At 37.3% G+C, this 25,377-nt stretch overlaps 1 protein-coding gene across 5 annotated transcripts in view; it reads right to left on the reverse strand.

The window, feature by feature from the left end:
• Positions 1–25,377, reverse strand: part of ttll7 (tubulin tyrosine ligase-like family, member 7) — an 85,450-nt gene that overhangs the window by 24,060 nt on the left and 36,013 nt on the right. For all 5 annotated transcript variants that reach the window (XM_055051294.1, XM_055051303.1, XM_055051268.1 and 2 more), the window contains exons 10-15: positions 19,633–19,727; positions 17,072–17,219; positions 15,210–15,283; positions 11,632–11,767; positions 6,137–6,223; positions 3,255–3,486 (exon numbers count right to left, since the gene is read on the reverse strand). In XM_055051294.1, coding sequence (XP_054907269.1) covers positions 3,255–3,486; positions 6,137–6,223; positions 11,632–11,767; positions 15,210–15,283; positions 17,072–17,219; positions 19,633–19,727 — 772 coding nt within the window. The remainder of the gene's footprint in view (positions 1–3,254; positions 3,487–6,136; positions 6,224–11,631; positions 11,768–15,209; positions 15,284–17,071; positions 17,220–19,632; positions 19,728–25,377) is intronic.

Raw genomic sequence — 25,377 nt, forward strand, 5'->3', positions numbered from 1 at the left:
ATACCAAAACATAAAAATGTATTTTAAAAACCCTGCATTAATGTTGTTGCATAAAATTCCTTCAATTTAAATTTACTTAAACATATTTTGATCAAATGTTGGCACTCATTCTTTTCAAGGTTTTCTCCAGAAAACAGTGGTTGGGTGCTAGGGCAGTCATTCATCCAATGACCTTTTTGAGTTAAAAAACGTTTAAAGTTGACAGGAAATTTGAAAATATCACTTATAATTATGTGTTATTAAAAGATTGGAAGATTAATACCAAAACACCAATTATAAAGTCTTAAAAATGCAAGCATTTTAAAAAGACTGGAGTGGACATAAGTAAAGCCAACTTGATGGATGGAAAGATGGATGGCTATAAGGCCATATGGTAAGACAAATTGATGTTTACAGTTGGTCAATCGAGGGTCTGCTGCAGCCCCCCCTCCCCCCCCCCTCGTTTTTTTTTTGACCACAAAGTGCCCTCTATGTTTAATACCTGTCCAGGGTATTTCCACGTCTGTCCTGTAAACCACCAGGAATTGCCTACAGTCCCTGAAGCACCATAAGGAGTAAGTGAATATAGACAATGTCTGAACGAAGGTAAGTTGTAGTTTATAAAGAGCTTATAGAGAAAATCAAAAGCATCTTATTGAACAACAGAAGACTAGAGAAAAGTGAACAGCACTATGTGAAAATTATGGCAAAGAGAAACTACTCATTGGTCTCTGAAGAATTTATAGAACAACATTGACATTAGAAAACCTACTGGTTGCTCCACATTTGCTAAAAAGATAGGATGATAACTGGTCAAGGAAGCTGCTAAGTGGCCAAAGGCAATACTGAATGAGCAACAATTTTTTTAAATATAAAAACCGGTTGTGTTATAAATGAACAGACAATCATAATTTTTATTCACCTTATATCTGAACTATGAAGCAGGCTTCCAAGCCTGCTTCATAGAAAAAGCAGCATCTAGATCTGACTAAAATCTATTCTGGTCTCCTTGTACTCTGCATCAACAAAATAATACCATCATACTCAGATGGAATTAGTTTTTTTTAGTCAAAGTGGGAGAAACTGTGAAGTGTTTCAGACACCAGTCAGTTTTGACCCAAACTTTTAGATGTCTGAAAAATCTTTCTGAAAAAGTTCGGCCTGATAGACGCTTGTTCCACAGAGGGGAAATCTAAGACATAAACTTTGTCAGTTTCTGCCAATCAATCAAGGAAAAGGTTATTTCCAAACAGTTTGGAGTCCATCCATCTGACGCAATAAAATACTCACTGGAATAAAATATCACAGAGAAATCCTCCAAAATAACCAGTATGTAACAACACAACCTCACAACCAATCTTATAGGCTTTCATGGTAAAATTCATGATGGTATAATTTAAAAAGAACAGTTGAGTTTGGCACGTATTTTAGTGATAGAGTAGATGTGTGGTCATATCTATAGTACTGTTATGCATCAGTAAATTTATTGCTTTGTAGAAAGTAAGAAATAGCCCAATTGTATGACACAAAGCTGTACATGAATGTATCTGAATGAATGAGTTTTAGAACCACTCGACAATTAAGTCTCAATCCATAAAGCCTCACATTAACCCTTGTGTACGCCATACTAGTAACAAATTTGACTCATTATTTTCTTCAAAACCTTCTCAGTATTTTCTGTTACAGTCTTAAAGTGCCAGAAACACTCATCAGAATTTTTTTCAACATAATAGACATAATAGCATCAAGCAACTGTTACAGTTTTACCAGCTTTAAATCCATTATGTCCCAAAGTTGCTCAACTGGACTGATATCTGGTCACGATGAACCAGATCACAGTAAAATTAACTCATTATAATGTTCAAGAAATCACTTTGAGGAGATGGGCACTTTGTGGTCATAAACAGATGGGCATGGTCAGCAAAAATATGCAGTAGAGTTTACATTTTGCTCAGCTGGCACAAAGGTGCCCAAAGTGAGCCAAGAAGATGTTCCCCATTCCCTCATCAGGCTAAGTCACTTATGAAAAGCAGAATGAATCCATATTTTCTGATTTTTTATGCCATATCATGACATGAACATCTAATTGCTGGGGCTGACATTAAACCAGTTTAATAATGTTTTTAATTCTAGCATTATTGTTTTCACAACCTGTGGTTATTTGAGCCAATGTTCCTTTTCTACACTTTGAACCAATCTAATGATTCTCCTCTGACCTCTGATATCAAAAAGGTATTTTCATCAGCATGACTGCCACTCAGTGGAAATATTTTGAGAAATGGTTGTGAGTGAAAACCCAAGTAGATCAGCAATTGCGAGCCATGATCATGTTTGCTCAAAGTCACTTAAATCCCCCTTTTTTCTCATACTCAGTGCTTCATTCAGCTGTAGTCATATGACTAGACAGAACGCTATCAACTGCACAAGTATACTTATTAAAATGCCACATAAGTGTATACTGCCAGAGTTAGTCATTTCCATTTAAAAAATTGTTGTTGCCTTGGATGACTTAATTTTTTAAAAGCATGAAAGGAAGTATTTTGTCTTCATCGCTCTTAAAAAGTGTTTTATGAGAGTAAACAAAAAAACAAGCAATAGCTTGCAAAAGTGTTTCGATTATCCAGCAGAGTGCTTTGACAATCTTGTTTCAGGAACTTTTATTTATTCATTCTACCTGTTAAGTGTTTATAGGTAGGATCATTTATTGACTTATGCGAACTGTTTCACTGAGGTGAAGATATTGGCAGTGAAGTTATATTTTTAACAGAGTTAGAGACATTTTAAAAGTTGTTCCTTTGTAAAGTTAGTCCAATTGTAATCCTATCTAGGATTACTGACGTCAAGTCATTTTTTTCACCTTTAACATGACTAGTAATCAGTCTAACTATTGATTCATACTGTCTGCTGTACAAATACTGGCTCACTTATTTCCACCATTTCTACCAAAAAAAACAGATTTTTGGCTTAATTAGCCCAGTCTAATTAATAACTTAGATTTTTATTTTCAAATGAATATCAGCACCTAATTTTTCAGTTTTGACAAAAACAGTGAACATTATTTTTAATAATATTTGTTTACCTGCATATAGCTTTAGTTCAATCTTCCAGAGTTTTGATTAACCTCAATAAATTTTAATTGCCTCATTTAGGCCTCTATTGTTCATGGTAACTGCTATTTCTTTTTTAAATTGGCAAACAGACAAAAAACAAGAACCTTGCAAGTAGATGTCACACTCTTCCTTTCAAGTAAGGCAGTCCAAGACCCTCTGCCCTACCTGAGCGCTCAGGCACGTTTTTCTCCTTGATTTCACTGAGGTCATAGGAGACCTTCTTCTCGCCTCTCTTCTCTTTCATTCCACCTTCTTCTGTTTTTCTTATCTCTTCTTCCTCTTCTTCATTGGACGAGGAGCATGAATTATCTTCGCTACTGCCACTGGAGAAGTCAGCCAGGTAGTCTGGTCGTTGGCTTCTTGGCGTCTGGCTGCATTCCGGCATGGCGGTCAAGGGCTGGCAACAACAAAGAAACAGATGCTCAGCACATACTCTATACATAACAGCAGAATATAAAAATGAACATGCTTTGCACAGACAAAGTCATTAATCTTGACAAATAAGTTGCCAGACACACCATTACAACATCAACTTTCAAACGACAACAAATGTTTCACATTATGTCCCATGTCAACAATAAACTTGAAAGTATTTCTAAAGGATTTCATGTGACAGCATCACACAAAGTAGTGCATATCTCTTACGTGGAAGGGAAAATGTAAAAAATGCAAAGGAAATCCATAGTTTAGAACAGTTGGAGCAAGCTGCTGATAAGACCACTATTGTTTGTTTGCTTTAATAGCGTGGTCTTAAAGAGTACCAAGAAAAAAACTTTAGGTTAAGGATATAACCTCTATTCTCTGAGCAGTAATGTACTCTTCATGAACTCGCAGACCAGCAAGTGCTGCCTCACTGTTTTGTCACCAAAGCCTGCATGGTGAGCTAAATAGCCACCAAATGTACTTTGGCATTGGAAATTATATCTGTCCCAGCAATGAGGTTGCCACACAAGTTCTAGTCAGTGGCTTGGTCCTGTCCATGCTGAGCATAGATACATGCTTCATGACTATAATGGCTTTGTTACGAAAAGGTTGAAGCAAATGGGTTCAGTTAGTGTGGTGACCAGCTACAACTGTAACTTTCAGGACCTTGCATGGTAAAGCTCCTCGTCATATGGATTAAAGCCTCAAAATACAACTCCAGCCAACAGGCGTTCAAACTTATCTATAATCAGTCTTAAGGGAAAAATATGGAAGTCTGAACTCTTGAAGTTGGAGTTCACCTTGGACTCATAAGAGTGGGAGGTTTTACCTGTGTTAGAAGATTTTACTCATAGAATCAGTGCAACCACTAACAACTGAAATGTTCTAGCTTGAAAAAAACAATGCAATGTAAAGGCTCTTATTCATTCTTCAACAGTTGTTGTTTTCCTTCAATTCTTCACATGAATGGATAAAAAGTTGAGTACATGAGAGCTTTTGATAACATGGAGATTTTTTAAGAAAATATGAACTTAGAAACCAGAAGGTGAAAATATCTGTCTGTGCATGTAAAGCATGAGCTAACAAACAGAAGTTTTTAGTTTAATGTTAATTATATATCTCCCAATTTGAAAGAGGGACACCATGAAGACATTGATAAAGCTTTTCTTCATCTGTTATTCAGTGTTCGGGTCTGGCATTGCTGTAAGGCCATCCAAATTAATAAGCAGGAAGTGATCATGGATCTGAAAGAGTCGCCGCTGGGTAGTCATGTGGGTGAGTGATGGAGGAGGCTAGAGACAGAGAGAGATTAAATACATGAGAAGAGAATAACAAGGGAAGATTGGAACGTCAGATTGATGAGGTGAAATATAAAGAGAGGGACAAGGTGAATCTCAGCAGTGGCAACAGAAAGGAACAAATAGAAGCACAGAGGAGGGAGATAATACGCAAAGAGAGGTGGAAATGAACTCAGAAAGGCAATGATTTCGGAAATGGAGAGGAGATGAAAAGCATGCATGGACAGACAGTCCCTCATCAGTGAAGAGAGAGACAAAATGAGAGATCAGACACTAAAAATAAGATGAAATTTTGGTGAGAATAGCAATCATTCTGAACAAGAAACCAAGCAGTAGAGTAGGGAAAGAGAGTATTAACCACAAGTGTAAGAACAGTAAATCAAAATTAGGATTTGGAGACAAAAAGCAATTAAAAAGGCTTATAAACCTCCCTGCCATTCTTTTTCTCAACTTCCTGTCCCGTCTGCCTTAACATTTCCTTCGCTGACAGAAACATCAGTGCCATGTCTTTCCTTCAAAATCCTGTCTAACTCCACTCATCGTGCTTTCACATTCTGCTTGGTTCAGCTCCACCAGATGGCTTGTAAGCAACTCACCCTCGAGAGGGAATCTATCCGTCACAGCACTTTACTTCCCCCTGTTACCGATGTCTCTCTCCATACGTTCTGCAACATCGAAGCTGACGGGCCCGAAATTAATTTGGACAACAGTGATTGTGTCTGAACAAGTTCTCATTCTGGCTCGGGCCTCACAAACGTAACACTGAACTTCAACGTCTGGTCCCTAACACACTCCTCAAGTGTTCCAGTCAATTTAGCCCTCGAATGAGGGATGATGTACACGCACCCAAAAGAGAGAGGGATGGAGAGGTGAACGGAGGAGAGTGGAGCAAGTTGATGGAGGGAATAATGTGCTGTCGCAGGAAATTGAAGGGGCTTACAGGTGGATGTGACAGAGAGGAAAAAGAAGAGAATGATAGACAGAGAGAAGGATAGCAAGGAGGTGCAAGTGGGGGAGCGTAGGTGAAACAGGCTGACAGCTGTCCCCTTAGGGAGTTGGGTCCCTTCTTTGGGCCTCTTTCTGATTCCTTTCTTTCTTTCCAAAGCTGCTAGACAGCCGCAACCCCCATTCCCCCCAATACTCACCACCACCACCTTTATTTTTCTGAATCACGTCCGATGTGCTTTCTCAGAGTGTTAGCTCCAGGCATCTCACTACCTCCATCCCTTTCTCTCTGGCAATCGTCTTTTTTGAAGGTCCCATGAGGCATCTGGACCCTATGCACTCTGTGCTCAGTGTCTCCCAACCTCTCTCTCTTTCACCCACCTTTGGGCCTCGTTGCCTGGAGGATTTGCCCGTCAGCTTCTCGTCATCCAGCTCACATCGTTCCAGGAGATCCAGTATATCTTCTTCCTGCACGTTAATACATACAGGCAGCTCAGTTTAGATCAGTTAAACACGTAAAAAAAAATCATTAGTCAGGATAGTTTAATCTTTTGGATACACTTACAGACTAATAATTATGATTTAATATGTCTCTGGATTGTCAAGTTCTTCAATTAATGTGAAAGTAAAAAAAAACCTAAACTTCACACTTTTATATATGCGCCTTGTCTGGGGAGATTGGAAAAGATACACTGGCCTAAGATTCTTTGCTGAGCCGAGCTTATTGAGAGAGAATTAGTAGAAAAAAAAAAGGAGCTTCATGGCCTTCATCAGCATGCACAAGCCTGGTCCAGTTGGCAGCTGTTGAAATGCAGGCAAAGATTATTAATGTTGTTTAAGGCAGAGAAATAACAGGCTTCCACTTGCTGCTCAAATCCAATGTGATTGTCAGCTGGCCGCTGGCTCACTGGATTCATTCTGGTAGAATTAATACTTGTGAGTGCGTGAAAGCTTGGATGGTGGGACATGCCATTCTGGACGCAGATGGCTTAAATGTCATTTGTTTCATATGTGGATTGACTTTCAATCTGTCTGTGACTTCCAATTTGACTATATGTTTGGATTTAATTTACTTTTTTCTGTAAAATCGAAAAGAAATTGAACAAAACCCTTCTATACATTTTGTCTAGAGCCATGTTTTTCAACCATGGTTATGAAGCCACAATTCCCACCAACTTTTAGATGTTTCCCTGCTCCAACATAGCTGATTTCAAATTGATGGCCAGTTACCAGGCTTCTGTTGTCTTCATCAAGAGTGTCAAAGCAGATAAACATCTAAAACATGCAGGGCAGTGTGCCTTGACAACCAAAGTATGGAAACATTTGTCTAGAGAAATAGCTGAAGTTGACTGAAAAAACTTTTTTCTAATGTTTTTTAGAAAAAATAATCTCAAATAGAAGTTGAGAATTTTCTAAACAGTATGCAGTGAACTATGCTACAATGACAAAATAATAATAATTTATTTGAGGTATGACACAAATCTTTTGCAGAGGTGCCAGCCCTGCCAAAGTACAGACTTTGTAATTTTCCACTAAGGTTTCCAAGCAAGTTCAAAACCAGGATTATCATTTTTTTAAAGGTAGGTTTGAACCATGTTATCTGTGCTGATAATTCAGATTGCATAGTATGCTCTGCACTACTGATGTCTACTGTACGCCAGCAGACATTAGATGTATTCATCTAATGTCTGATGCGGACATTAGAGGGAGTCCCCATCAGACTCCCTCTAACGTAATAAAACGTAACAAACTAACACACTGTGGGAACCCATTCTAAAAATGAGGCCGCATCCTGTAGCTTTGCAGCACTAAATGGTTTTTTAAGCAGCCTTGAAAAGCCAGGAACTAAACTTTTAACTTTTTACAATGTAGTAATTATTATAGGAAAAACGTCACTTTGCCTTGCTTTGTGGAATTATTTACAAATTACAGGCAATAAAAATCTGCTGCCAACTCAATAAGCTTTTATGAGGTGAAAGCTTTCCCCACCCACTGTGGTTTAAAAATCACTGGAGGCCCATTACCTTGTTAAATAACAGCAAGTGGATTACCCCAATGTTTTGACATGTTTTTACAGCACAGGAGAAAACCCACCTTGACATATATGCAGAAATTACATTGGAAGAAAAAGTTATTTATTTTTTCTTAATTTTAGATGTTTTTGATTTTCTATTGGAAATAACGTATATCTTGTAATCACTTATACTATATTTTATGAAAAGATAAACCTGCTTGTTGTCTGAATTTGTCTGACTGCACATATGAAGAATTCTTTATAAAGTAAAATTTAACATCAACTAATAATATTTATAAGTCATGACGTGATGTATGCTTTAACGTTCTTCCATATTTTTCTGTGGTACAGGACAAAAGCTCAGGAATGAGGTTGGTAAAATCCCATGAAGATTGAAAACCAAAAGAGGACTATCCAGAGAATCAGGAGAATAATAGAACCATGACGGCATAAAACAGGAGGAAGCAACAAGAAGTCCTGCTGTAGCACTGGGAGAATGAAAAACTGGAGCAATAACTAAATGAGCAACAGCTGAGGGGCAGGATGACCAGAGGTGCTGAGATTAATGCTAAACAACACAAATAAACAATGATATTAAATCCTAATATCAAGCAGAAATATATATTCAAATTAAGAGTTGTCCACAAAGACGGGAGGGATGTGTAATACTAATGCTGATCACCATATATGTATGCTTTTTAAACCTTCATCACACATAGTGTTTACAGCAATTTGTGTCTTTTAGATTCCTGGTTCCCTTCATTTACTGTATTTTTTTTTTATCTAAAAAACAAAAAAAATACATTTATGTCTGTACTCAAACTTTTCTGTCCATTCTATTCCACAACATACAACTCTGTGACATCCTCACGTTTTGTTTTCTTCATGTAAAATACTTTGAATTGTCTTGTTAGTACTTAAATGTGCAATACAAATTAACTTGCCTTGCTTTTCTTTTTAAATTCAAGTAACCCTGAACTGCAAACAGCATCGTCGTGCTCCAGTTATTTGTGAGAGCTACAACGTTGAAAAGAAAATCCATTTAAATTTAGAGAGAATGTTCATTGTACAATAAAACCTACTTTCACATCAGATTTATCTTTAGTTTAAAAAATTTGGCAAAAATGAGCTGTTTTAATATCAATGCTTAACTGCAGCATTTGCTGTACTTGCCTCTTTGGAAACATTTGATTCACGTTTGCTAAGACTGTGTGTTTACATGCTTTTTTAAAGTTTCTGACAGAAAACCACAGGCTGCTTTGACAATATCCTGTTTCTCATTTTCATTATTCCTAAAAGTGAAGGAGTAGAAAGACATCGTCTGAGGGGTGGAAAAGATATACAGCCAACAACAGAGCTAACAATCTGATGCATACCTTTCAACCTAACTGTAATGGAAGTGTGGAGAAGGGTGATGCAAACTCTGTGGAAAACAGTGTAATTCATTGCTGAAACGTCTCTGGCACAGCAAGCTGAAAGCAAGAGGGTGCTCTGCAGTCAACCAATGTTTTTTTTTATTTCTAGGAATACAACACACAATCTGTGTTCTTTGATAGTGTGACAGTCCGTGACTTTTTTTCAATTTGTGGCCGTGAGAAGCTCGCAAAGCCAGCAAACAAAAGTGTTGTGGGTCCAGAAACTGTCAGACTGAAATATTGATTGTTTGCTCGCAATAAAATTATGACCATGGACAGGGCCATTGATGAATTTTTACAGAAAACAACAATAACAAGTATATATATATATATATATATAGACACACACACACACACACACTGTACTTCTCTAATTGTCTAATTGCAATCTTCTTATTTCTAATAAAATTTCCTGGCCTCTTTTGGTAACCAAGTTCAACCAAATTCTAAAAACAGTGCACTGAATAATATAGGAATATACCTAAGATCTCTTTAGATTTCTGTAAAAAGTTAATTAAAGACATTTCATGTTTAGATAAACCTTGTCATCCACAAAAGGACACCATTTTTTAGTTTTCAGTGGAACTAAGCTCACTGCAAACTGCCTTCTCACAAACAATGCCAGGGTTTATGCTACCAAAAGGTGCACTCAAGTGATAAATATAAATGCTATCTATATGACAAAAGATCTGCTCGTCTGGATTGTAATTAGTAATATAAGGGAGTCTAGAAACAGAACTGATTTTTCCTAACTTTTCCATAATTGAAAAGCACAAAAACCAGTAAGTTTATGTGCTTTTTTTGGAACGCTTCAGCTACAGTTAGGCTACAGTTCTCACACTAGTTCAGAGAAACTGTGCTTTCCAGAAGTGATTATGTTGCAAAGGAACCTTTGGTCTTCTGATTATATGATAATAAAATCCCATATGATTACATTTGTTATTAAATGTGATGTATGGAACACATATTGAAAGGCGTATCTCCATCAGCATGAAATGCCCTACGTTTGGGCCGATCATTATCAGACTGAACTTCAGGAACCTTCCTTCTTTCTGATAAATAGCCTAGATTAGTATTTCACACTGTGTCCCTTAATGAGGACAGTTCAGTTGTTAGACATGATTGTGGTGGCAGATAGCAAGCTGCAGAGCGACTCTCTCTTCCTTCTGGCTTTGAACAAAATCCCTGTCTCTGTGCTGGCCAAATTAAAAATGTGTTCTTTTTCGACTCAGCCTGAACTTTGATTCATATCTTTATGAAGTTCCTCTGCAGTGACACCATCTGCAGTGACACCATTCTTAGTAAGAACAAAACAAAACACACACAACAGTCTTTAGAGAAGAAAATGGCAAAAGGTCAGACACACTGTGAGTAGCTCCTATGAAAATTGCAATATGTCCTTACGGGTGATGTGAAAATAATTTCTTGTGTCAATACATTTCTTAAAAATCCTAAGTTTAAAGTATCTGCCTTCTAAATGTATTTCTATCGTTCTGCTTAGTGCTCCCCACTTCAATTTTCAGTATCATTGTTTTACTACTCTTGAAAACATAAGCATGACAGAAAACTGCTGTTAAAAGTCTCTTGTGAAGTTTTTTGAAAGGTTGTTTTTACAGATCAGAAAATGGGGAAAAAAAGCTACTATTTCTCTCAGCTACTTGTCATTTTGTCCTACTGCACTCTCTTTCATATTCCCTTTTATAATTTTAAAAAAAATTATAAAGTTTTTAGTCAGTTTCAATGCTCTGTTTACCGACATAACTTCAACTTCACACCTGAGCAAAAGCAGGATTACTCGAAACCGCAGATGAGCCTCTGGCACAAGAAAACGTTACTTCCTAACCCTGTGAAATTACCAAATTCTGAGGGCATGTTATAGGACTTTTATTTCAACATGTTAAATGTGTCCTTATATGTTCAATATCTTACTCTTTAACAAACAGCAAAAAAGTAAAACATATTTGTGGGAAGCAACTGTTACTCACTCAGAACTGATGCTGTCAGAAAGACATGAGAAAAGCAAAAGATCCAGAAAGACGACCGACGGAAGAGTGAATGGTGTCGAAGTGAAGAATGGAACAAACATAACATTGTTCTGTGGGATTTGATTTTCCTTTTTAAAAACATCATGCACTACACAATAAATATTTGTGAAGAGACAGTATGAATGACAGTAAGCACATATTGTGCTCTGCCTTCCTGCATATTGTCAAACTTCCTAACAAAAACCATGGTCTGCAACATACTCTGCATTATTTGCACATCCCTAATCGTCTCTGTGGGCAGAATCTTAATAGAAATGTGTGTGTGTGTTCCTCTGCTTCCTGCCCACAGATGCCTGAATGTTATGCGTGTGTGTATGTTCAGGTGTGGATCTCTGCAGGTTTCTACAGCATGTGTTTGTGTGAGTGTGTGTGTCCGTGACAGTCTGCCACTGATGTACGTGCCTTCATTCGTTTCAGAGGATTATTCATTTCCTTTTGAAGTGAGGCAGCTCGCCCGGCGAGGAAGGTCTGAAAGGCGGCCGAGAGCAGGCTTTCATACTTTTCCAACAGCAGCTTGTCGTCTGGGGGGTAAATACGTCTGCAGGCCACAGAGACAGGGAGAGAGAGGGGCAAGGAGAGTGAGAAAGGAGCAAAAAAAATAAAAATAAATAAAAAGAATAGATGGAAAATAGAAGGTAACGGAAAAGGGTTATCATTGAGGGGAGACAGTTGAAATGAGAGTCGGGCGATAAAGGGTAAAGAGGAGAAAGGAAAGATAGAGAGAGCGTGGGGTTAAGCAAAGGAGGCATATAAGGTTAAAGGACAAGTGATAGAATTTGAAGAAAAATGTTTAGTACAGTAAAAAAAAAAATACAGAATACTGAGAGAACAACTAAATATTTGAGAAAAATTTAGAACAAAAAAACAAAACAAGAGACAAGAGGATGCAGTAAGCCGATCATAAAATATAGATATAGAAAAGGATTACAGCATGCTATAAAAAAGAAAAACAAATGAGAAGAAGAAGGCAGAGAGAAATTACAAAAAGACAGGCTTCACTGGCAACCTTGAGTAAAGAAACAACAAAACTCTCATTTAATCAGTCTTTTCACATGGAGCGCTGCTTTCATGCAGCTGCTTTCTGCACACAGAAGTACACTTCGCAGTGTTTTGGAGTTTTTTTTTTTTTTTTTTTGCAATATGGACTAATGCACCCTTTAAAATTACACCCTAAAGATTAAACTAACCCCAGTGTTTATAGTAGATCTAAAGGGAATAGAACAATGCGTAAACCTCTGCCTGGTTATCCTCAAAATACATCTCCAAACCCACCCACCCTCGTCATCGCGCTGGCCATCAAATCAAAACAATGTCAGCTTTTAAAGCAAAATAAGCATTGGGCACTTTAAGTTCAAAAAGCAGGGGAATGCTCTGGCATCGGTAGAGTCCAAATCCCACTCCGTTAGATGGCCTTTTCGCATCAGACATGATGGTAATGTCTAAAGCAGAAAACATTCTTGAAAAACTAAATCATGATTTTTTATTTTTTTTTTATCTGAGAACTTATAGGTAAAGAAGTACTTATGAGAATCTCAATGTGAACAGTAGATTTTAGTGCAAGTAAAATGCCAAGTAAAGGTTCACTGTTTCAGCATTAAATCTTTAACTGCTCCCCATGTGCAATTAATAATTTTATGCTGTGTAGCTGTTCTGGGTACTTGATTTTCATATTGTTGAGAAGATGACCCAATTCCACACGACTGCAGCTCAAATAAAGCAACTGCTAAGTTCTGGGTCCTGATATAAGCCAACTAACTAAGCTCCTTTCTTAGTTCAGTTCAATGTGAGATGTTTCCAACTACAATGCTTTGCAAAAGAAATAATACCCATTGTGTGTTTTTGTGTTGTGTCACACAGCACTTCAAATGATAGTCTGAGGTGCTATTTGTAACATTAAACAATATACAGCTAATCCAAGCCTACCAAGACATACCAGGAGAGAATTGTTAAGAGGAACATTCATGAAACGGTTACTAACTCTGGAGGAGCTGCAGAGATCCAGGGCACAGGTCAAATAATCTATCAATAAGGCAACTATTATTGGCATTATTTATAAATCTGGCCTTTTTTAAGGAAAGAAAACTAGTGCAGTTTGTCACAAGTCATGTAGGAACAGCAGATTGAAAGTGCTCTTGTCAGATGACTCTAAATGCCAAATGTGTTTGGCTTACATCCAAAATACTATGTGTAGCTGAAAACAAGCACTGTACCTAAAAAAATACCATACACAATGTGGATGGTGAGACCACAAAGCTGGTCAGAGTTAAGGCAATGGTCTAGTCAAAGCAAAAAACAATAAATTTTCACAACAAATGTATGTTCATTCAATCTGACTAAACTATTCTGCATATAAAACTAGACAAAACTTCAGTATGTACATGTATAAAATTGGTAAAGACATAGCAAAAGACTTACAGTATAATTGCAGCAAAGGCTGGTTTCATAAACTAGTCGGCACAGGTCACAGGTTTTTATTTGTAAAAAATATAGAAAACCTTGAATCTTTTCCCTTCCATTGCACAGTTATGCAGTACTTTGAGTTAATCTGTTGCATAAAAGAGACATTGTAGTTTGTAGTTGTGACATGATGAAGTATGAAAAAGTTCAAGGCATATTAATCCTTTTGTGAGGGACTGCTTCAGTTATAATACTTCAGAGGTGAATGGATCTAATTCTTTTACTTCTTTTCAAAGACACACTCGACAAAATATCAAAAGGTTTCATCACATAAAAAAAATTAAATCAATAGACATAATAGACGCTAGAACTTGCCAATAGTTAAAGAGCCTCATTTTACCGAAAAGCTCATGGTCACTTCTTCAGCAGGCCATGTGAACACGTCGGGCATTCTAAAGCTGAATATATGTATGTCTTGATTAAGTTGATGATTAGATTTCTTTCTGTGTGATTTCACTTAAGTGAAATGAAGAACTACAACTACTTCTTTATTTGAGACATTAAGAAAATCCTTCTTTGTTTTCTGCTTAACAGCATCTTTAAAGTCTCATGACTCCTGCTGTTTAACAAGGTAGTGAGCTAGCAACTAGCAGCTGGGTCTTCCTCAGACGTAACAGGGTCTGTACCTGAAACAGATCTTATCTAATAGCCAAATGTAAGTGAGTTCATTACTCAAACTCATCTAATGAGGAGCAGTGTGTTAATCAGAGTTCAGCGCTGCGCCAGGGCACCATTTGAATGCTAAGAGGTCTTTATTAGGGGTGCTCCAGCCTGCCTGATTGACTGTCTGGCAGCCTGTCGAGGAAAAGGAAAGAGGTGACAGGACTTCATGCAGGCCTGGAGGAGCGTTCTGACTGAGACTATGTCAGGAAGTTACTTCGACTTTTGGAGATGGAAAGACGGGTGAGTGTGTCTGTTTTTGTGTAAGACATTGGAGGAAAGACAAAAAAAATAAAATTCTGTTGTTGCTGTAGTGCTGCATGGAGAAAGAAGCATAAAATGAGGAATAAAGAGGAGCGAATGGTTTACATGGACCAAGTGGTAAATTTTAACTTGCTAAGTCAAGCGGTAGGGTGAATCTGCTCCATCTGTGAGGTTAGAAAATCGATACGCTCTGTGTCTTCCAGAGACCCAGCTGGGGGTTTTGAGGTGAAGGGGAGAAAAAAAGGGATTGTTGGGCAGGGATGAGATGGCTCGCAGCAAGCAAGCAAAGTTTACCTGCTAATCTGTGTTTCTAAGTTGCGGCAAAGGGTAAGAATTTGGCAAGAGGAGAAGCAATTTGAGCTTCCCTTCCTTCGCTTTTCTGCCTTTCTCTGATTTTAACTTGTGTTTATTCCAGTTTCTTGCAATCTCAAAAACAATAGGTGTTCTTTTTTTCATTCTGTCAGCAGCAACATTTATTTTACCAAGAGTTTGGCATTGTGCAGATTACCTCGTAAATGCAAGCAAGCTGGCACAAAAAACAGTGGGTGGAGCTCCTGAAGGGAGAGCCCATTCTCCCCAGCTGTTTGCCTCATCTTTACCTGTAATTCCCCAGATGTTGATTTTCATGTTCTTCCCTGGAAACCTGCCTGCGAATCTGTGCAAGTTGTTCTTTCTAGAAACAAAGGAAAACATTTCACTTAGTAACAGAATGAAAACAACGAAGTCTTGCAAAATACAGGGAAAGGGTTTAAAGACATCACTGCCATAAATTAATAATATGTTCTCCCTTTCCCTCTCTCATTAGCATGTAATAAATGTGTAATTGTGCGTCTCAGCTTGTCAAATTGACAAAAAGCGGAGAGGTGGGGACCACTTTGCCACTAGCGCCGCAGTATCATTAAATGCTGAGCGATATGAGCCTTCAGCAGACCTCAACCTGAGCTCACTCTTCAGCCAAAACAGCACTCAAAGATGAGGTGGTGCCCTTTTTGAAAGAGCGCCTCTGCTCCTTCGCTCCTTATTCCCACTGATTACAGCTGTGGCTATCAAAAGGCTAATCAAAGAGGGTGGGAGGCATTAAAGCACTAGCAGCTGCCACTTTTCCTCATCTAGATTAGAAAAGCTCCCCTGATTCTGCTATTTTAAAGGAAAAATAATTAAACAGTGCACATGTCTCAGAAAACTTTGACTCTTTTGACATCCGCTGAGAAATAAGTGGAACTGAGTTTGTTCTTACAACCTTTTTTCTTTTCTAAATCTGCAGCTTACCAGTATGTTGCTTGTGCCTTGCAGTTTAAATGAATCGTGTTTATTTGTAAAGTACTAAATCCAAAGAGACTAAGGTGTAATCCAAACATGTTTATACCCTAGATTTAATTAAAAAATAAATAAAGCCTAAACAAAACTAATGCCACTGCTGGAATTCACTATTTTTCAAATATTCCAATAAAATTTTTGAACAGCAACATTTTGTATTCAGCTTTTATGGATATTTTAAAAAATGTCAGCAAATATGCTGCTATTGAGAAGTCCATTGTTGCAAGTGTCTTGTAAGGTTGAAAATGTGGAAAATGTTTTCTTGCTCCAGATGCTCCCTGTCCACGTTAACCAGAATGAGGCAATATCTCTGCTTTTTAAAGCAGTTTCAGATTTCGGCATATCGGTTTTCTCCTGAGTTCAAGCCACAGAAGACACAACACTTTCCATTCTCCATGTTTGTTTCTCCTTTGTATAAAACTTTCTCCATATTCTTAATTTTTTTAATATAATGCATTAAGGCTGATGAAATCCTCCAAATTTTTTGCACTACTAGAACCTGTAGTGCTACTAGATTTTAAGACTCACAGGCATTAGCAAAGCCAAAAGTTCAAGTTGGTTTAATTCTCAGAGCATTCAAAGGAAGATCTGTCTTTTAAAATGTGCTACCAATCTGATAGTGTTCCAGCACCTAATTTAACCAATTAGTTATTTTGCAGGCAGTTATATGAAACACATTACATATTCACGCAAGCATACGAAAATGCTTGAAAATGCAATGCACAGACTTCACCCAAATAATTGCTGTCACATGAAGGAAAGTTGGAATTTTGATGCAGTAGAAGAAATGGGAAAAGAAACATTTAAGTTACAGCAGTCTTATCTTGATAAAATGAGGTTACAGATGCCACTGAGGTTATAATTTATTATCAATCAAAGCATGAACTCTACTTTCATACATCCATACAGGTTCTAAAAGTCAAAGTGGGACATAATTTTCCTTTGACCATAGGTAATGAGCAGCACCTTACACAGCTTATGACCTCAACAGAGGCTGCTTGCCATACGTCTGTGGTCAGCAATTAAGAGAACCGTCTTTTAATAAGGACATTGCAGAAGGAATAATTCATGACTGGAAGAATGCTTAAAAAATTCTGCACACATTCAAATCAGCTGAAGGTGTAATATCCCGTTTGTGCCATACCAGTTCCTCTCTTCTCCGCTCCAGCGTGTGACGTTGTTTCTCCCAGTCCGTGGAAGCAGCTGTAAGTTTCCTCATGAAGCCATGACCATAAAGCCGCCTCTGAGCTTCTGCCTTCTCCTGAGCCAGGTTTCTTTTCTTATCACTGGCCCTGAACCACAATAAAACAAGTCAATTAATAAAATGTTTAGATGTTTAGGCTCCTCACAGAGAAAAGCTCTCAGCTGTTTAATAATCCTCTATGCTCTATTTTTTGTTTTCATAGTTTTTCCATATAGCAGATGTTTGATCATTCTTTTCTTGTCTATAGAGTAAAAAAAAATAGCCATTAATGTTTGAGAATATTTATCTACTTAATGTCTGTTTAAGAGGTTACTCTTCATTATTATTAAGAAAAAAATTTCCTTCCAAAACAATTCAAACAATATATTGAGAAAAAAAATCAAGCTTAAATTCAAACAACTGGAGGAATAGGACTAGACAGAATATTATGAACAAGTAGGTTACTGCAGCTTTGAGAAAGAAAAATGTATTTAATTCAGTTGCTGGCCCTTTAAACTGAATATTGAGTGCTGTGAGGGGGAGTGACGTCTATCAATGTCCATGCCCGAATGGGTCTAAATTGATCCCAGTTGGATTCAGTTTGCGTTGTAAACAGACCAAAGAGTCAAGCAACTCCTTCCTCTGGGCGAGAAAAGCTAATGTATATTAAAAGAGATAGATTAAAGTTCTGCAAGACACTCATTCACTCCACGAACAAAAGGGCTTCATACTATGTATGCTTTGTGTTCTTGCTTGGTTTCAATACATGTTGTCAATCCTGAAATAAAAGCAAATTTTGTCAGAGAACTGGGAACACATCAACCAGAAGTTCCAGAATGATACGTAGCACAGCTCAGAGAGTTTTCAACAAGATACATCTATTATACAAGTAAGTTGATCATCTCTGCATTTCAATAAATTAGAAGAATTTTATCTATATATATATTTTTTATTTCAGCAATTCCAGAGTGAGGCTGTGGTTATCCCTGTTGCTTGTGCACCTTTATTGGATGATACCTTTTCTTTCCACTCAACATTTCATTAATATGCTTAGATGCAGCACAGTGCCCTACTTCGTCCACTTTTTGGAGAATGTCTGGTGCAAAGTCTTCCACAAGACTGCTTAGTCAATAAAATTTCTCTGTTGAAATATTCTGTTAATAGATTTTATGTAAAATCATAAATTAGGTTATTAATTAGTGTGGTTACCTCAAAATCAACTGAAATAATTCTTGAAATATATATTATTTTATGTCTTGAATCTATTTGATTTATAAATGTAACTGTGAATTTAATTATTAGAATAACTTTATGTTTTGATGATTGTCTTATTTACTCAGATGCTTCTATTTGATTCTGTGCCTAAGTATATGTTTTCATTATGTTTCTGTATGTGCATGACTACTGGGGAGGAGACTATATTTAGGGTAGGGAGAAGAGGACATGCAGAGAGAAAGCAACAAAGGGAGCAGAGATCTAGAGGTCTTGTGTACAGTGATCAATCAGAGAACAAAGTCACTGTAGCCAGGGGACAGAAAAGCATGCCTATGAACACACACATACACATCCGCTACACATTACACACAAACCACTATGTATACAGAAGTACAGTACACCACAAAAAGAGAAAACGTAAGCAAAACAGGCAGACAAAGCAAGCAGAAAATGCAGCACAGGAAGCTGAATAAATATACAAAGTCGAGTAAAACATAAAAACAAAGAAGTCACAGACATTATAAACTTAAAGCTAAAAGTGACATGACACACACACACTGACAACATGTGCAGATAAGGTTTTACTTCCATTTTAAAACACTTATGCACAGATCTGTGAAAAAAAAGTACTGACAGGAAACCTTCTCAGAGCCTGTGTTTGTGTAGGACACACTGATGTTTAATATACATTTTAATAATACCCAAAAACATATTGTAAACAAATGTTGAAATTTTATACAAGAAGTAAGTAAGTATCTCAACTTAACTTAAATCTGACCACTTATGGTCAGATTTAAGTTAAGATATTCCAACTTATGCTTCATATATGTCTACTTTGAATGGGCATAAAGTCATAAAAGCATAAGAGTGTCCTAACTTTTCCCTTAGCTAGAAAATAAATTGTTTATAGATTTTTCTCAAGGAGTACGACAATGTTCTTTTTTTTGCTGCTGAAGTGCAGCAAAAGCTAATTTTCTTTTCCACTGATTGAAATTGAGATTCATTGTTGATATGTGAATGTTTCTCAGTAAGGATCTGGTGTGTCCTGCAACTATCACTAAGACACAATGATTTACAAATCTGATTTATGTTGTGCAACTGTTCACACCATTACCACAGTCACAGTTTTAAAATCAAATGTCAAAAAGGTTCTGAACTCCACCAAGCATCAAAGTAAGCACTGACTGAAATCTTTAAACATTAAAGAAAAAAGCCTTTACTTGAGCTTTAATGGGCCCCTTGATACAATATGCTTGTGTATCTGCATGCATACCCACATACATGATGACTGCAGCAGAAAGCAATACCTGATGTTGAGGAGTTCGAGAGCATTGAGCAACACCCCTTTCTTCACATCGTAATCAAGCTTCTGATCAGTCCCAAAGCTCGGAGCTCGATTGATCTGTCAAGCAAAGAAGAAAAGGGACATTTAAAAATTTTTCTTTCTTTCTGTAACATTCTGGAGACAGGGATTGTATGCAATTACAGGAACAGACTGTAGGCTTGTTTGAAAAGAAAACAGCTCTTCCAACGAGCAAAGGAAAGAGGAATGGAGCAAGCAGACAGACAGAGATTGAAGATGTTTGGGGGGTTTTTTTCTCTTCCCCTTTGAGAGACACTTTAAAGTCGGTTTGGCCTTTTCCTGCAGAAATCTTGTCTGGCAATGATGTGTGTAAACATGAGCGTGAAGAAGAACCTGTCTGTATGTTTGCGCACAACAGTTTGCATAAGTGACCCTGAAATCTAAAGTCTAAATTTGCTCAAAACAGACTGTATGGCACAGCCACCACTAACATTCCTGTCAGCAATAAAGAATTTCTCAGCTTGGCTCTATCATTTACAGTCAAAAGCAATCAGCGAGATTCAACCGAGCAAGAAAGGAGTAAGCCACATGGGATTCTAGGTACAAAAGCTGGTATCATCCAGGGAATAATTCAAGAGCAACTTACATTTCTCAACAGAACAATTCCAAGCACCAGGGTAAAGTATTCAAATATCAGTTATTATACTTGACACAACAAATGAATTATTTTTCTCTTTGTTAGCTTCCTTTATGCCTCCTCCCGTGGTCAGAAATGGCTTATGTGACACAACAAAAGGAGCAACAAAGGAAGAACTGGCAACAGCAATTGGAATGGTGTCTTCCTATGTGGTGACTTCAAATGACAATGCAACAGATGCCCATCGAAAGGCTGGCGTGGGTTGATAAACCTTGATTGTTCAGATAAGCCAGGTCTCCGCCTGAAAAACACATGAAGCACCCATTTTTTTCTGTTTGGGAACAATAGTTTGGGTGGGTGGTTTGATATTATTAGGATTTCAATGGCCCTGATAGTGGTGCATTTGTTGTGGGAGTTTTTGTAAGTATGTGTCAGAATTGTTAACGAATGTCTTTTATTACACAAAAGGTCTTTAAAGACAAACACAAAAGCTTGCACACACTGTGACCACCAGGATACTTGAATGGAACAGATGGTATTATTTCTATCCAGCTGCTGTAATGCAAACCAACAAAACATACATTGAGTTGATCAGGTTATCAACCAATTCTCTCTTTTTGAGGCTCAACAATTTCTCATCTCTTCATTAAAAAAATAAAATTTGTAACTTTACCTGTGACTCATTTACAGATGTAAATTGATACTAATATTTTTGTGAAACCAGCTGAAATGTTTCCTAAATCTTTACTTCATTATAAAAACCATGCAATACTGTTTATGCTTATTTCAACAATATTTCAATACATAGCAAAGAAATTTAACTCTTTAGGGTTTTATTGTCTGTTAAAATCTATGAAGAAACCAGATTTCTAAGAAACATCATCTTATTTCTTTCTTTCTCTTAGCCCCCCAAAGACAACAGAGTACTGTGAAATAGTAAATTTCCTCTTAAAGATTTCTTCTTATTTTGCTTTCTTGCAACACAAACATCTTTTACATAATTACTCAAAATGTATTGTCAGACAAAGATAATCTGAGTATAAAAAATGTTTTAAAATTATGATTAATGTACAAAGGGAGAAAAACATAAATAGCCTTTTAGAGGTCTCAGTAAGAATCTTATTTGATTTTAAAATCCACACTTTGACTGCCCTTTTTTTTCTTTTTATTGAGCAGTGATGAAATTAACTTACTCGTTTCCAATAGTTGTCCAACCCTAAAAAATTTTTAAGGTCACAAACTGAAGGTCAGACATTCTCCTTTAAGATTTTCTATCATAGAGGAGAACATATTGTTTCATCAATTATGACAATACATCCGGGTCCCAAAACAACAAAAGCAACAGACATACACACAACCACCATGCCTTACTCCTGAAATGTTGTGTTAATGTAAGCCAAAAACTCTCAGATAGTTACTTTTTTGTTGAGTCAGTCCACAAAATACCTTCCCAAAATGTTGGGGATTATCAAAATCTTTTAATTGGTCTTGGTTACTCCCCAATAATCTCATTCCTACCTTTGAAGTTGCCATCTCTAACCTGGAAACATGCCTGGCTTGTCCTCACTGGCAGGTTTAGGAGCAAAGTTTAAGGATAACATTTATATCACAACCAGACTCTTTGGATCTAAGGGAATCGGAGTGTTTCGTATACTGCCAGTTGTTGGCCACATTGACCAAAACAAAGACTGAAAAAAAAGTAAAGACTAAAAAAAAAAACATCAAAAGACTGCAAAGACTCCGTTTCCTAGCCCTGCACATTGGGTTCACCAAAAGGCTATTTAAAAAAGGGAATCATGCATGCACACAAAATAGTCCACAGCGACACTTCAAGGATATAAGCACAGATGCTTCAATGTTGAAATTTTTCTGAAATAAAGTTTCCTGAGAATCTTTCTAAATAGAATCCCCTCTCTGGTGTCACAGCCACAGGTGAGGCACTAAATCCTCTGCTATGAACAGGGCTTGTATGGAAGCAGCTTTGTAAAGCTATGTGTGCACCAGTGTGTGTTTTTTGTATACAACAACCATTTATCAGAAGGTGGGTGATGAATGCCTTCCAGTGCAAAAAGGGAAAAAGGAACAGAGACGCTATACAACTCTTTCACTCAATGGAAAGAAAGTATACAATGCGTCCCTCTGTGAATTGAGGACAGAGCTGCACTTCGAGCTACCATACCTCACCTCTGCTACAAAAGAAAAATAAGGAAGAGGTCTGTTTTCATTTAGAGTACTCCACAGCTTGACAGCCACAATGAAAAGAGTGCGGCGTTAAGAGTGTGCCAGCCAATAGGTAACAGGCATACTGGCAGTGATCCTGGTGACGGTTGTCTCGTTACTTGTCATCATGTCTTGGTTTGATTTGTGGTGTCATGTTGTCATAGAATAAAACTTGCACAGCAGCATTTGCTGTCTCTCTTTGCTCCTTGTCATGTCTTTTTTTTCCTCTTTTTTTTGTCTCTTTTTTAGTTTCACTTTATTTTCTGCTGTCTTTCACAGGGTTTTCTGACTGGTCACCACTTAGCCTCCGCTCTCCATTTGCTAGCCCTGATTCTCTGGTTGTTACCTCTCTTCATTTCTCTCCCCATATTTCTGTGCTCTCCTTTTCCTCCCTGGCAGAGGAAGTTGGACCAGTCTGTTCCTAATGAACCCCTGCAGGCTCCAAAACCCCCCACTCTGATTTCCTTAAGTGACTCTGGCAGGATTTTAAAAGAGCCCTTGGTTCCTTTAAGACACATTCAATAAAAATGTCCGATGAACAGATGAGAACATTCTTTTTACTCGATCTGTAATTTGCTTGCGTATCACATTGAGGCCAAAATGTCAGTCAGTCAAAAAGCAGAATGTGAAACGAGTCATTTTTAAAAATTAAGATTAAGTTAAGATTAAATAAAACCTTTTTCACAGATTTTTTTCAACAATAAACTGCAGAAACAATTTTCAAAATGTAAAAAAACAGTATCACAAAAGTTAATGTAACTAATTTTTGATGCAAAGTTTATAATGGAATTATGACCTCACTACATATCATGAAGGGCAGACAGATTAGTTGTCAGATTTCTTGTCACTGCCATAGTATAGGACAATGTGAAATTATGTCGATGTCCCACTTTTGTCTGTCCATTTTGCAGTGGAAGTTCGTCTTTGCTTCTTTTTAATCAACTTCATTGTGAATCATCTGTTAGTATTGTTGCCTTACATCAAGAATGTCAAGGGTTTGAATCCGATGTCATGCATCTGGGGTCCTCTGGCTTTCTTCCACACTGTAACTACTTACTTAGTATCTTTAAAAATGCAAGCAAAAACTATTGATTGCACGGCTGTTTGTCAAGTCTGGGTGATGGCAACTGCAGAGGGGCATGTCTTGCCTCAAGATAGCCACCAACCCATCTTCAAGCACCAATGGATGGAGGGAGGGATGTTTCTTGAGACTGGAAATAATGTTTAGGTTTTGAAGTAAAAGCCAGAGTTCTGAATTGAAGAGTAGGATGATAGAAAGGAGGTCTTCCAATTTCAAAGATTTAGGGTTTATCACCAAAAATAACAGGAGAAACTGAGAAAGTTGGTCAGAAATAAGAAAGGCAAGGGTTTGATGAGTGAAATGCCCAAAATTATGTTTTTAATGATCACTGAGAAGGGAATAAATCATTTTTGTCATTTTCTAAAAGTAAAACTTCAAAAAATTGATTGTAGTAAAAAATGATTTTCTTCAAAAACCATACTTCATTTTATGTATAATAATACATCCATCCAAAACCTTTGGAGAATGATATAATGATGAATATGAGTACAAATGACACCCAACCCTTGATCTAACCGTAGACTAAAGTCTTTACATAAGCACATAGTGCAAAGCACTCACTCTCTAACAATAATATTAAATGCAACATCCTCAGCCACAATTACACTAAATACCCTACAGAGAAAAAAACTTACCTACTTCGCTGAAATACACCTCCTGCTACCTATCTCTATATGTGGTTTCAATCTCCTACGGATTCTGTGATAACACTGAGTTGTAAATGTTTACATGCAAAGATGCAAATTATCACTGAGACTGAATGCAATCTATATAGGTTCAGAAAGCGCTTCAGTGGCACCTGCCTGTCGTGATATACCAATTAACGACTTATTATTTGAGTGCTTCATTTATGATTAACAAAAATAAGTCTGAGGATGAGAATTAGACGTTTACCCAGATGCCTTACAATGTGAGACAAACATTTGCACTGGACACAAACCAAATTGTTTATGAAGGCAACTGTGAAATATAGCTTATCAAAGGGGAGCCTCATTATTTTTATTTCAACGGTCTGTTTGGGTTAAACTGTCGACAAGCCGCAACTCTGTTTACAGATCATTACAGAAAGTAAAGAGTAGCAGAAAACAGACCAAGAGCAAACAACAAATTTAAATTACTTACTCAATTTGATGTAGTCGACTAATTTCTAAAGCAATAACTCCTCTGGTTTGGACACGGGGTTTTGTCTAATGATCTCTGACCCCTTGGTGTGTCTGAGAACTGTGATGTGCCTCAGGATAGTTAGTATGTAAATTATTTTCAAACAGCAAAATCCAATATCCAATAAAACTAGAAATACAACTGTTATTCATTACTGCTTTCACTTATTCTACTCTGTGTGCACAGTTACATGGGAACTGAGTATTTGAGGATATAAAATTTCTTATGTTTTTCATTTTCAAGGTGCAGTATGAACATTAAACTTGTCTGATTAAAGTATATTAGGTGGTGTGTAATTGAGCAGGTGTGGCCAACCAGATCAACCGTCTATCTCAGCGTGTGCATGATTACTAGGCAGCCTCAGTTTCTCAGAAAAAATGGGCAAAAAAAGTAATATAAATAAATGAATAAAACAAAAAATAAACAAAAAAAGTTAAACCCAACCATCAAAAACATGAGCTGAAACATAAAATATGACACACCAACAGAAAACTACAAAGTCTATTGGATATGTGTGTGTTTGCTGGTGTAAGTGTGTGAGTGGTCAGCTGCAAAGGCTTTTCTGTAGAGTCTGACTGGAGTTGGAAGGACGGAAGACCTTCTAAATCTCTCCTGCCTCTGATGGCACTGAGCTGCTCAGTGCCATCAGA

This window comes from Poeciliopsis prolifica, unplaced genomic scaffold (genome assembly GCF_027474105.1).
Source record: "Poeciliopsis prolifica strain line A6 unplaced genomic scaffold, Auburn_PproV2 SCAFFOLD002, whole genome shotgun sequence".
In the NCBI taxonomy this organism is placed as follows: Eukaryota; Metazoa; Chordata; class Actinopteri; order Cyprinodontiformes; family Poeciliidae; genus Poeciliopsis; species Poeciliopsis prolifica.